This window comes from Capra hircus, chromosome 10 (assembly GCF_001704415.2).
Source record: "Capra hircus breed San Clemente chromosome 10, ASM170441v1, whole genome shotgun sequence".
Classification (NCBI taxonomy): Eukaryota; Metazoa; Chordata; class Mammalia; order Artiodactyla; family Bovidae; genus Capra; species Capra hircus.
This window is the reverse complement of record NC_030817.1, coordinates 76472795-76486731: the sequence shown is the minus strand read 5'-3', so window position 1 is coordinate 76486731 and position 13937 is coordinate 76472795. Positions and strand designations below refer to the sequence as shown.

Genomic DNA, 13937 nt, shown 5'->3' with positions numbered 1-13937 from the left:
CACTGACAGAACGATAGGGGATGGGGAGGGTGACTTGAGGAATATACTTTGTACAGTGCGCTCTCCTCCGCTTCCCTCCGCAGCCTGTGGTTCGTATATTTATCGTTCAGAGGAGGCTGTTCGTATCTCTTTCACCACCCCACCCGCCTCTTTTCTTCCTGATTTATTTTGCTTGCTTTCTTCTTTGAAGTCACAGTGCTTGAGATTTATGGAAAGAGCCTTATTGCACAAGAACGTCTGGAGAGGCCGGACAACCTTTATTGATCTTATAGTCAAATTCTTCCTTTATTCTTTTCTACCACCTCTATTTAGAGATGAAGGAACTGTGACTCTGAGAGGTGACATGGCTGAGAAGTGACCCAGAAGAAGAAAAAGATTTGAAATCTTTCATCCCTTCCATAAAACTTTTTTGATCTCCTGTGAGTACCAGGCAGTGTGCGAGAGCAAGCAAGTGCATTAATCTGGCTCTCCAGAAGCACACTGCACTGGGGAGAGAAAGCCAAAGACATTCTTTGCCACACCACGGAGTAGTCACTACTGCTAAGTTGTGTACAGGAAGCTGGGAGGAAAGCTTTGTATGGCACTCAAGGATAAGACGAAGTGGTTAATTCAGAAAATTCCTGGAGGAACTGATAAAGTCCCATGCCCTTTGCTTGGCAGTCAAGAGATATTGCTTGATAGGTGGACTTATGTCAAATGCCTGAGAATTTGTGGGAACCAGCAGAAATTGCAAGCTCCACTTCCAAGGTTAGAAAGAAGCTTGAGCTATCTATCATCTGACTGTTGTCCACATCAGAGTAATACGTGAAAATGGTTTGGGAGGGCTGCTTGGTGAAAATGAACAGTGAAGAAAGAAAACAGATTCCAACTCAGAAGCACTTCCCACCTTCTGTCTTAAGAGTAGTGCTTTTAGTGGGCATCTGGATGATAAAGAAATAGGGAGGGAGAGCTAGAGAATGGTGGAGGGTGGGGGTGAGAAGTACTTTCTGCTTTAACCAAGCTTCCTAAATTGAAGGTGTTCACAACTCTTTCTCTGCCAGTCATCCCCGCTTCCAAGGCAGACACACGTGTTCTTACTACTCCCTTCCTCCCTGCCTGACCGTGGAATCTCCCTCTCTGGTGGAACTCAGATCTCTCCAGTTTATCTCCAGGGTGTTGAGTAATCCACATCATAATGGAAAACTCAGCTTAGTTGTGGGGTGGGTGCCACTCTACAAATTATGATGCTATTTACCAACTCGAGGCTCATCTAGTGTGGTGATCCTTAAATATCAGGGAGCATTATAATCACCAGCGATGGGCTACTAATTACAAATGCAGAATCCAGGGCCTCATCTCCAGAGATTTTGATTCTATGGGTCTAGGGTAAAGCCCAGGTTTCTGTATTTTTCATCAGTAGCCAAGGGACTCTGATGGGTTTCCCTTAGAAACCACCACCTGCACCTCTTTTTTTTTTGAATCTGCGGAAGCCAGGTAGTAATAGACGAAGGAGTGGCTGAGGACTGACTGTGAGGTCACCAGCCCTTCCACAATATGCCCCCCACCTTCCTTCCATTCCCATCCTTTGGCACGGGCAATTTGTGCTTCCTCAGCTTTATGGTAAAGTACTCAGAAGATGCATCTTCAAGGGGGCCCCTTGCCTCCTCTTATGGAGTAATGAGCACCCCTCAGGCCGAGCTCCTTTGAAACTCTGTGGTCACCGCTGTGGATGGGCATGGAGGCCCAGCACTTGAGGAAGAGGACGTATAACGGTGATGAGGGGAGTAAGCATACCCTGTATCAGAGTGGCCAAGGGAAAGGACAGTTTGAAAAGGACACCTGGTGAAGGGCCTGCTGATGGATGGTAGGACCAGTAGACGTACGAATCCGTGTTAAGGTATTTTTTCTCTTTTGTTATTAAAAATGTTCAGGAAGTCTGTTAAACTCCACGTCCTTGTGTTTTGTGTGTATTAGTGACTATAGGGCAGGTCTGTGTCCAGGCTTTGGGAGAAGGGTGAAATAGGCCAGAAACAGCTACAGCCCCATGGAGAAGCACTTGTGAGAAGCCAGGGATGAACCAAGAAGAAAATTGGAGCATCTGTTTTGCACAAGAGATTAAAGCGCTCCCCAGAGATCTTCTTGAACAGTTGCAGAAGGGAACTAGAATTCTAATAGTGATGGAGCATGGAGCTTGGATTATTGTTATACAAGGGAGGGCAATCTCCCAAATATAAAATATTGGGTCTATTTAGGTTACATCCCCTTTGGCTTATTATTTCCTTTGTTACCACTCAGATGCCTGGCTTCTAGTTTGCCATCTATGTCTCCTCATCCCATGCACTTTTTCCCAAATGATCTTTCATAGAACCCTGTTCCTTTGACTGTTAATAGTGGTGTCCCTCAAATGATGCTCCAAGCTCAAATCAATTTGAAAAATCTTGAATTAAATGCAACTAGTCAAGCTTCTTTAATGCTGAGCTTCTCAGAACCTCACGCTCTGTGAATCTTGTGACTGCAAAGGAAAGGATATAATGAACAGTGTTTCCTCTAACTTTAGGTCATGAAACTTTTTTCTTGAAGTACACTCATTAACATTTTACAGAACGACATTTGCCCGAGGCAAGGTGGCCCTCCAGTGTTTTTTGTTTTGCTTTTTGCTCACACTAGGTGGCATGTGGGATATTAGTTTCCCAACTAGGGACTGAACCCATGCTCCCTGCATTGTGAGCCTGGAGTCTTAACCACTGAACCACCAGGGAAGTCCTTCCAGGGTTTCTTCTCTCCTCCTCTCGTAGTAACAGGGAGCCAGAATTTTAGCTGGGCACATGCCCACCCAGAATAAACCCTAAGTTTCCCAGTGTCCCTTGCAGTTGGGTCTGACCAAGCTATTGCCAACGAGATATAACTGGAAATAGTGTGCGAGACTTTGGGACGTGTCCTCAAAAGGCAGTGCATGCCCTTTCCCTGCCTTTCTTCTCCCTGCCGGCTGGCGGGACTGCAGACTGGAAAGCTGTGTTCAGAGCAGCCTTCTGGACCGTGACACAGAAACCACACAATGAGAGAGAAGAAGCCAGCATCTTGGGACACCTCACTAATCGTAGGCTAACTACCTTAGGTTTTTCTCTGGTGGCTCAGAAGGTAAAGAGTCTGCCTGAAATGTGGGAGACCCGGGTTTGATCCCTAGGTCAGGAAGATCCCCTGGAGAAGGAAATTACAACCCAGTCCAGTATCTTGCCTGGAAAATCCTATAGGAGCTGGGCCAACTACAGTCCATGGGTCACAAAGAGTCAGACACGAATGACTTCACTTTGTTTACATAAGAAATAAACATTCATTTTGTTTAGACTATTACTTTGAGATTTCTATCATTAGCAGCCATTTGGGAAGCATGTAAAAGTGATTTTTTTAGACTTTTTTTTTTCCCTCTCAAAACAAGCTGTATATTAGGACATATACAAAGTCTAAGGATTTACACATAAGCTAACAAAAATAATAAAGGATATTCCAAAAAGGATACTTGGAATAGGAGAGGGCCTTAGCTGATTAAATGGGCTTCCCTTGTAGCTCAGTTGGTAAAGAATCTGCCTGCAGTGCAGGAGACCTGGGTTCAATCCCTGGGTTGGAAGATCCCCTGGAGAAGGAAATGGCAACCCACTCCAGTATCCTTGCCTGGAAAATCTCATGGACAGAGGAGCCTGGTGGGCTGCAGTCCATGGGTTTGCAAAGAGTCGGGCACGACTGAGCAACTAACACTAACACTTAGCTGATTAAGAGTATTTAGAATCAATAAATATATTCTAACAAATATACTAATTATAATAAATTGTTCAAAAATTTTCTTCTAAAGGTTACATCTCTATATATATTTCAGTTCAGTTCAGTTCAATTCAGTCGCTCAGTCATATCCTACTCTTTTCGTGCTGGACTGCAGCACGCCAGGCTTCCCTGTCCATCACCAACTCCCAGAGCTTACTCAGACTCATGTCCATCGAGTCAGTGATGCCATCCAACCAGCTCATCCTCTGTCGTCCCCTTCTCCTCCTGCCTTCAATCTTTCCCAGCATCAGGGTCATTTCCAATGGGTCAGTTCATTGTATCAGGTAGTCAAAGTATTGGAATTTTAGCTTCAGCATCAGTCCTTCAAATGAATATTCAGGACTGATACATATATATCTTTGATCTCCTTCCCCTATCAGTAGGTCCAAGGGCTCTATACAAATATGTATGTATTTGAGTATAATAAACTGTTTTTCTTCAATAAACTTCATTTGTCAAAGACAAATACAGTACTGTAAACAGTCTCCAAGGGCGTTGGCCCCGTGGCCCCACTCCAATCTTTCCCAGCATCATTTCCAATGAGTCGGCTCTGTACAGACAGTTCCTCAGAATCCACAGGAATTCTGAGCTTTCAGAGTCCAGAATGGTGCAGAACACACACTCAGCTGCTTAAGCTCATCCAGTCAGTAAGGTGAGCAAAAGGTCCCCTCCAGTCCTCATGCCTCCTTCATCCATCACTTCGTTTCTTAGCACTCCTGAGACAAGCTTCCTGGGTTCTTAATTGGAGGGCATTTAAGCACCAGCCCTTGGTGCTACACCAGAACACACTCTTAACTGTTGTGAGTCAAATCCAGGGAAGGGACCAAGGAGTTGGAAATGCTTCCTGAGTGGAGCTTGTTCAGGGTACTTTTGACATGGAGCCTACTTGTAAGTGGTAGCAAACAGATCATAACAACAATGAAAATAAAAATGTAAATTACATAATAGATTAAAAGGTATAAATGAAATAGAAAAAAAAAAGTAGAGCATGTAAGTGCGGGTCAGGCATGTGTGGGCTAGAATTTCAGTTGGATTGGTCTGCGTGGGACTCACTGGCAGACTTGAAGGAGGACAGTGAGTGAGCACAGCATCTGTGAGGGACAGACATCGGGCGTCCAGCGGAGGGGGTGGCCAGAGCAAACACCACAGGCAGGAACCCCCCGACCTAAACAGAAAATACAGCGAGAACAGATATGGATGGGGGGCAAATTTGTCACTAATGTGGCTCTTATCAACTCCCACTGATTTTGTCATTCTTTTCATATCTATTAGTTACTGTTCTTGTTTAGTCACTAAGTTGTGCCCAACTCTTTGGAATCCCATGAACTGCAGCATGTCAGGCTTCCCTGATCTTCACCATCTCCCGGAGCTTGCTCAAATTTATGTCCACTGAGTCAGTGATGCTATTTAACCATTTCATCCTCTACTGCTCTCTTCTCCTTTTCCTTCAGTCTTTCCCAGCATCAGGATCTTTTCCAATGAGTCAGCTCTTCCCATCAGGTGGCCAAAGTATTGGAGTTTCAGCTTCAGCATCAGTCCTTCCAATGAATATTCAGGACTGATTTCCTTTAGGATTGACTGGTTGGATCTCCTTGCAGTGCAAGGGACTCTCAAGAGTCTTCTCCAGCACTACAATTAGAAAGTATCAATTCTTTGGTGCTCAACCTTCTTTATGGTCCAACTCTCATGTCCATACATGACTACTGGGAAAACTATAGCTTTGACTATATGGACCTTTGTTGGCAAAGAGATATCTTTGTTTTTTAATATGCTGTCTAGATTTGTATTGGTTATTATTCTTCTCTAAAGAAGAACTTTCCTTTATCATATGAAAGATATTTGGCTACCCTGAAATATAATTCCTACAGGCTAGGCAGAGTAAATGTGCAGCTCTTATATTTTAATTATCAATTTTCATATTAAGGATTGATTCAGACTCAGATGGGAATAGTGATCTTTGTCTTTTCACTGATATGTCCCAAGAATCTAAAATAGTGTCTGGCACAGGTAAATAAATAACATGTGAATGATAAAATTTCCTTATGCTACTGCTAAGTCACTTCAGTTGTGTCCGACTCTGTGCAACCCCATAGACGGCAGCCCACCAGGCTCCCCCAGCCCTGGGATTCTCCAGGCAAGAACACTGGAGCGGGTTGCCATTTCCTTCTCCAATGCATGAAAGTGAAAAGTGAAAGTGAAGTAGCTTAGTCGTGTCCGATCCTCAGCGACCCCATGGACTGCAGCCTTTCAGACTCCTTCATCCATGGGATTTTCCAGGCAAGAGTATTGGAGTGGGTTACCCATTGCCTTCTCCTAAAATTTCCTTATAGTAGGTGACAAAAATCCTGTATAAATAGTGACAGAGGAAACTAAGTCTTAGTACAACTACGAGTCAAGAATTGAGTGTGAACCCTGTACTCAAGGAGTTTTTTAAGGGAATTTGATAAGAATGTTAGTCTCCTGGTTAGTGCTATTGGCTAATAGATGTTTCTAGATGTTCCTGGGTCCCTAGGAGGAAAAAAACCATAATAACAATCACGAATTTCTCTCAGATTAGTAGGACAGAAGACCTAGAATTAGCTTTAATTTGATATAGAAGCAATAAGGTGATGCAAATTTTCTTGCCTAAGTTTGTAGAATAAGATCTATACCTGTTAGGCAGCAAACTATTTGTTACTTACAATACTTCACTGATTTTTTAAGTGAATCAGTTATCAGGAAGGGTCTTTTTTTACCCCCCTTGATATCTTTCCAGACATTTTTGAAGAACATTCAAGAACATATTTGTTTTCACAAAAATGAAATCATACTTTGTACTTTATTATATAACTTTTCATTTAATTCATCAGACTTAATGGAAAAGAATATGAAAAGGAATGGGCACATATGGATCACTGAATCACTTTGCTGTACATCAGTAACTAGCACAATATCGTAAACTACCCATGCGTGCGTGCTAAGTCGTTTCAGTCAGGTCCAACTCTTTGTGACCCTATGGACTATAGCACTCCAGGCTCCTCTGTCTATGGCAAGAATACTAGAGTGGGTTTCCATACCCTTCTTCTAGGGATGGAACCTGTGTCTCTGATGTCTCCAACAGTGGTAGGCGGGTTCTTTACCACTAACGCCACCTGGCACACCTGATTAAAAAAATATAATTTATCAGACTTACCTCAAATTTTGATTTTATTTATTTATTAAAAAAACTTTTAATTTTGTATTGGGGTACAGCCAATTAATAGCATTGTGATAGTTTTAGGTGAACAGCAAAGGCACTCAGCCATACGTATACATGTATCCATTCTTCCCCAAAACCCGCTCTTGGGAGGGGTCTTGCTTTGGTTACAAGGTACTGATGGGAAGGTGGGGGCACAGTGGGACAGGTGGAATCCAGGAGACACAGAAGAGCTGGCGCCATGGAGAAGGGAGGCGCTCAAGCCAGAGATGGAGAGAGATGGGGGAGTTAAAAGGGAACTTTGAGAGTTTTACAGCAGATGGAGATTTTAAAAACTAGTTTTTCGTTATTGTTTGTGTGACAGCTGAGGCCCTGCGCCCAGGGAGGACTCCCACACTCCCAGGGAAAGTCAAAGCAACCTCCAAATATCTGTTCCGTCACATTTCCTCTGCAGGAGAGAGCAAGTGAGCCTAGGTCTGTCTGGAACGTTCTTGGATCCTGCGGGGAAAACACCCTGGGCGTCTCTATATTCTCTATCCAAGAAAACTTCAGTGGTGTCTATAATACTGTTTGCTAAAAGTTGGTGCAGTTGGATTTGCTTGGGGAGATTTGGGAGAATGGTGAGCTCTTTAGTCTGTCTGTCGATTGCTGCTTTGCAGATCACTCCACATGGTGGCCAAGAACAACAACATTCATTCAATCCTAAATCTGGAGGTTGAACTCCACTAGGCAGTTCTTGCTTGAGGTCCTGTATGTGGTTTCATGCGCAGGGAAGTGAAGTGGGTGGAGCAGTCTGGGCATCTCCCTCGCTGTATGGCCTCCCCTCATGTGGTCTCAACAGTCAGGCTTCTTCCTGCAGGACACCCAGAGTCAACGTCCTAGGAGAACCACTGCCCAGTGGAAGCTCGTGACCTCGGCTGAGAGGTCACGTGATGCTACTTGATGGGAGCAGGCGCAGAAGCCCACCCTTGTTCTCAGGAAAGGACAGAGACTCTGCATCTTGCTAAGTGAACTTCCAGATGTTCAAGCTGTTTTTAGAAAAGGCAGAGGAACCAGAGATCAAATTGCCAACATCTGCTGGATCATCAAAAAAACAAGAGAGTTCCAGAAAAACATCTATTTCTGCTTTATTGACTAGGTCAAAGCCTTTGACTGTGTGTATCACAATAAACTGTGGAAAATTCTGAAAGAGATGGGAATACCAGAGCACCTGACCTGCCTCTAGAGAAACCTATATGCAGGTCAGGAAGCAACAGTTAGAACTGGACATGGAACAACAGACTGGTTCCAAATAGGAAAAGGAGTACGTCAAGGCTGTGTATTGTCACCCTGCTTATTTAACTTCTATGCAGAGTACATCATGAGAAACGCTGGACTGGAAGAAGCACAAGCTGGAATCAACATTGCCGGGAGAAATATCAATAACCTCAGATATGCAGATGACACCACGCTTATGGCAGAAAGTGAAGAGGAACTAAAAAGCCTCTTGATGAAAGTGAAAGTGGAGAGTGAAAAAGTTTGCTTAAAGCTCAAGGTTCAGAAAATGAAGATCATGGCATCTGGTCCCATCACATCATGGGAAATAGATGGGGAAACAGTGGAAATAGTGTCAGACTTTATTTTGGGGGGCTCCAAAATCACTGCAGATGGTGACTGCAGCCATGAAATTAAAAGATGCTTACTCATTGGAAGGAACGTTATGACCAACCTAGATAGTATATTCAAAAGCAGAGACATTACTTTGCCGACTAAGGTCCATCTAGTCAAGGCTATGGTTTTTCCAGTGGTCATGTATGGATGTGAGAGTTTGACTGTGAAGAAAGCTGAGCACTGAAGAATTGATGCTTTTGAACTGTGGTGTTGGAGAAGACTCTTGAGAGTGCCTTGGACTGCAAGGAGATCCAACCAGTCCATTCTGAAGGAGATCAGCCCTGGGATTTCTTTGGAGGGAATGATGCTGAAGCTGAAACTTCAGTACTCATTGAAAAAGACTCTGATACTGGGAGGGACCGGGGCCAGGAGGAGAAGGGGACAACAGAGGATGAAATGGCTGGATGGCATCACTGACTCGATGGACGTGAGTCTGAGTGAACTCCGGGAGTTGGTGATGGACAGGGAGGCCTGGCATGCTGCAATTCATGGGGTCACAAAGAGTCGGACATGACAGAGTGACTGAACTGAACTGAACTGAAGGGAGTGGTAAGATTCCAGAAGAGACTGTGGGATAGAAATATACTGTGGCCATTTTGGGGAGAAATACAATCTGCTACATGGCTTAAAGGTGAGTGAGGTGTTGGGCAACTGCAGAAGTCTTGCAAGGGTAGCCAACCACATCTGTGAGACATGAATAGGCTCCACAGTTTCCTGAGGAAGTTGAAGCAGCTGGAGGTCTTTGCACATTTCTCTCCCTCCATGCGTTCTCTCCACTGGTGGCCTCTACACAGCCAAACTTCTGACGTGGCAGCTGAAGGCATCCACAGTAAGTGTTTGCTTCCTCCACTGTCCCTTTGAGGCCATTGCCTTGTCCCAGACAATGTGGGACATGGGTCAGTTTCTAGCCGTCCTGGAGTAGAGCTCATTAATTTGACAGGATGAGTCATGAGAGGAATTACTTATGTTGTTTTACATTCTGACACTAATATTAGTTTCCAGCAACTATCTGCCTCCTGCAATCTTCTTCTGAGACAGACCTGAGACTTAGCAAAGGGAGAATGGTGGGAACTTTAGGTTGAATGCATTCATCTGACAATCTCTTTCCTTCTTTCTCCCCTCCTCCTCCTTCTCCCCCTGCTCTTCCTCCCTGCTTCCTCCTTCTCCTCTTCCCCCTCCATCTCCATCCTTCCTTCTTTCCCTCTTTTCTTCTTCCCTCCCTTCCATCTTCAGGTGCACAGAACTAAGTTGATCATATTCTGTTTACAGCCTCTTTGGTTTTATTCAATTTTATTATTTTTCCTTTTTATGCCTGATCCTTGCTTCTATTTCTTTCATTCTCATGGGCATCTGTCTTAGAGTATGTAATCCACGTTCTTCCATCCTATTTAGATATTGTATATCCTTGGAAAATATATTATTTTGGAGCATGCATGTTTTCAATGTAAATCAACTGGCAGTGATTTTTCTTTTTTCACACAGCACCATGTTTTTGAGTTCTATACATGTTGCTATTTGTAAAACTAGTGCATTATTTGAAGCTGTTTTATGCTATTTTATTTTATGTATCTAAAACATCTCTACTTGTCCATTTCTGTCATGTGGAACATTTAAGTTACCTTTAGCTCTTTTCTGCCACTTATCATGCCATGATGAACATCCCTGCACGTATTCCATCTGGAAGAACTCTGTTGGAGTCTATGCTCATGGTCTCAGATTATACCCATTCATAATTTCACCAAATACTTCCGGATTACTTTCCAATATCACTCCACCAGTTTTTCAAGCCTGCTAACATTTTTTCCAGCACTTGATGTTAGATTTTCTAATTGGTGATAATCTGGTGGTTATAAACCACTTATCTCTTGGTTATGTTAATTTCCATTTATTAGATTACCAATACAGTTAAGCATTGACTTCCTCTTCTGAAATCGACTTTTCATAACTTTTGACTATCTTTTCTCCTCTGGAGTGTTTGTGTCTTTTTATTGTCGATATAAAGGAAATCAGTCCTGAATATACATTGGAAGGACTGATGCTGAAACTGAAACTCCAATACTTTGGCCACCAGATGCAAAGAACTGACTCATTGGAAAAGACCCTGATGCTGGGAAAGATTGAGGGCAGGAGGAGAAGAGGAAGACTGAGGATGATGATTGGATGGCATCACCGACTTGATGGACATGAGTTTGAGCAAGCTCTGGGAGTTGTTGATGGACAGAGAAGCCTGGCGTGCTGCAGTCCATGGGGTGCAAAGAGTTGGACATGACTGAGCGACTGAACTGAACCACTGAAAGAAGGAATTCCTTATGTCTAGGTGTTAATCACTGGAGAAGGAAATGGCAACCCACTCCAGTATTCTTGCCTGGAGAATCCCATGGAGGGAGGAGCCTGGTAGGCTACAGTCCATGGGGTCGCAAAGAGTCGGACACGACTGAGCGACTTCACTTCAGGTGTTAATCTTTGGTTGGTTTTAGGCATTACAAATGTTTTCTCCATTTGGCTGCCAGCACTATAAAACATTTAAACCCAGTCTCAACTCTATTGCAAAACAGTAGTACTCTGAAATAAGAGATAAGCCTAGTTGCATTTGTTGAAGCTAAGTTTTGTAACAAGAGTTGATTCCTCGCCTGTAAACTTAGTATCACATCTGTATTTTAGCAATTTGGAAATCCTGGCAGGAAACACTGAACAAGTTACAATACATAGACTTTTTTTTATATACAACAGAAATGTTTTTGCAAGATGTGCAAATCAAAATTTGTTAATTGAAAATTTCACCAACAATTAATTATGCACTTATATCTTTGTGACATTTTTGCAGCACACACCAAAAACAGGACAGTTTGAATTGTGAAAGGACAGCCAGAGTGAAAATTTAGGGGAAGTAAATAAAAACCTCCTGTATGTTCATTTTCATGGTCTGGAATTATGCTTTTATTTTTATTGAATAGAAAGAGACACATTCTTTGAAGACTTTTCCAGGACTGTCTCCTAGACAAATTTTACCCCCCGAATAGCTTTCTACGTGACAATTAGAAAGACATAAACAGATACATATAAAGGAGACTGTGTAGCTGTCTTTCCAAAAGAGAAATCATTTCAGAGCAAAAAAGAGCAAAATTAAGTCCATTTTCCCATTCGTATATCAAACACTGTAAGATTTTGGCAACAAAAATAATTTTATTGTCTCAATACTTGAGCCACTATCTTTTACTTAACACTGTTGTCTGCAAAGTTTCCATGTAGGTGTCCAATGTATACTATAAATCAGTTGTTCTCAAATTTTGCTGCATATTAGAGTTACTGGGAAACTTTTAATATATTCAACACTCAGGTCTTACCTAACACTAAATGAAGCAGAGTGCCTCAAGGTGGCATTTAAAAATGCCTCAGAGAGTCCTAAATTCAGCAGAGTTTGGAAATCATTGCCATGCTGTCTGAGAGCCAAGGGCTTTATCAAGACTCATGTTAATGTCCAGGAATTGTTTCTGCCCTGTTCTGGACACCACGTGGGAATGAAATTTGCTGAAACTGGAATTCAAGGCTTAAGGATTGAGATGGTGAGATTTTTATTATTCTTGCCATATCGTGTCTGTGCCTGAAACTTTCTGCAACTTATTTCTTCATTAACAAAATGGAGATAACAACTATTTCACAGGTTTGTAGTAAGGACTGATGAAAATTTGGAAAATAACTAGACTCAGGACTTTAATAATAAGTGTTTTGAAAAGTCACTGCTTGTTTAATGAGGACACATACAGGACCTGCCATACCCAACTGTCCCTCTGAAAATAACTTCTCTTCCTAAAGGCAGCCAAGCACACTCCCCTCCTACAGGCTCCTCCCTTTCTGCTCTTTCCACTTGGACCTGCCCACACTCAGCTGGCTCCCTACCAGTTGTTGTCTGGGAACAGTGAGACACAAAGGACTTTCTGAGATTCATGATCAGAAGGATATGTTGTCTATGAGAGTTACAGCAAAAAGGAAAGGTGAGAGGGTCTAGCACAAAGCCAAGTAAGATGGACAGAAGGAGAGGTTGGGAGGGAAGGATTAGTAGACAGTGCTAAAAAGCATATGGAATTGGGTAGGATCAAGGTTAAGACAATTATGGGAGAGAAAGTTGTTTACTAATAGGAATAAAACAATCAGATATGGGGTACTTTTAATAGCTTCTGTATGTTCTGCTTTGTATTTAAGCATTCTGATGGATTTAGGAAAAATAGGTGATGAGATACCAACTATTAAGAAGCTGTGGAGACCACCACCACCACCAAAACCCAGGAATAATTAGAGTACTGTTCAATGCCAGCCTGAGAGCTGAAATGGTCAGAAAAGGCTTTCTTGGGGAGCTGTACCTCTAGCTGGACATTGCTGGGTTAGCATGGTTTTATTAACAGAGGGAAGGAAATAAAATATCAAAGGCTAGGGGAGAAAGTCCCTGGGTCAGGAAGATCCCTGGAGTAGAAAATGGCAACCTATTCCAGTATTCTTGCCTGGAAAATTCCAAGGGCAGAGAAGCCTGGTGGGCTACAGTCCATGGGACCACAAAGAGTTGAACATGATTGAGCAGGCGTGCACAGGGGAGAAAGTCAGTGGATGGGGCTGGTGGAATCTGATCACTCTCCGATATTTGCTGTCTTCTCTTCCTCTATAGGAATTAGACCAAAACATGTGAAAGATCTCATACCTCTGATGATACTAATGGTGATAATCTTCCTGGTGCTTCTGTTCTGGGAAAATGAGCTGGATGAAGAAGCAATGGCGGCCACTTTAGAGCAGTTGCATGTGGATTACCCTCAGAGTGACATTCCGATAAGGTACTGCAACCACATGGTCATACAAAGAGTCATCAAGGAACCCAACAACACCTGCAAAAAAGAACATTTCTTCATCCATGAGAGGCCTCGAAGTATCAATAGTGTTTGCAATTCTCCCAGGAGGGTGACTTGCCAAAACTATGCCCCCAGTCTCTGCTTCTTGAGTGAAATCAAGTTCAAAATGACAGTCTGTAGGCTCACTGAAGGCACCAGATATCCTGCCTGCAACTACCGTGTTTTCGCCACAGAGGGGTTTATTGTTGTCACTTGTGATGACATGGGGCCAGCTAAAATCCAGAGATACACTGAATAATCTGAGACCAGCATCAGAGTCTGCTGTTCTCTCGTCTCTTGTCTCAGAGGCACTGGTGCTGATTTTCCTGCATCCTGTGGACATGGGGTCATGCCTAGAGTGAAATGCATTTATCCTTCCACTATTGCTGAGCTGGAATCTTTTTATTCTGCTTCAATAAAAAAAAAATCGACTGAATTAAACC

At 43.0% G+C, this 13937-nt stretch overlaps 1 protein-coding gene across 1 annotated transcript; it reads left to right on the top strand.

The window, feature by feature from the left end:
• Positions 12537-13937, top strand: RNASE12 (ribonuclease A family member 12 (inactive)). The gene is made up of 2 exons (XM_005685400.2): positions 12537-12612; positions 13278-13937. The coding sequence occupies exons 1-2, from the start codon at positions 12579-12581 to the stop codon at positions 13751-13753; spliced, it is 510 nt and encodes a 169-aa protein (XP_005685457.1). The 5' UTR covers positions 12537-12578; the 3' UTR covers positions 13754-13937.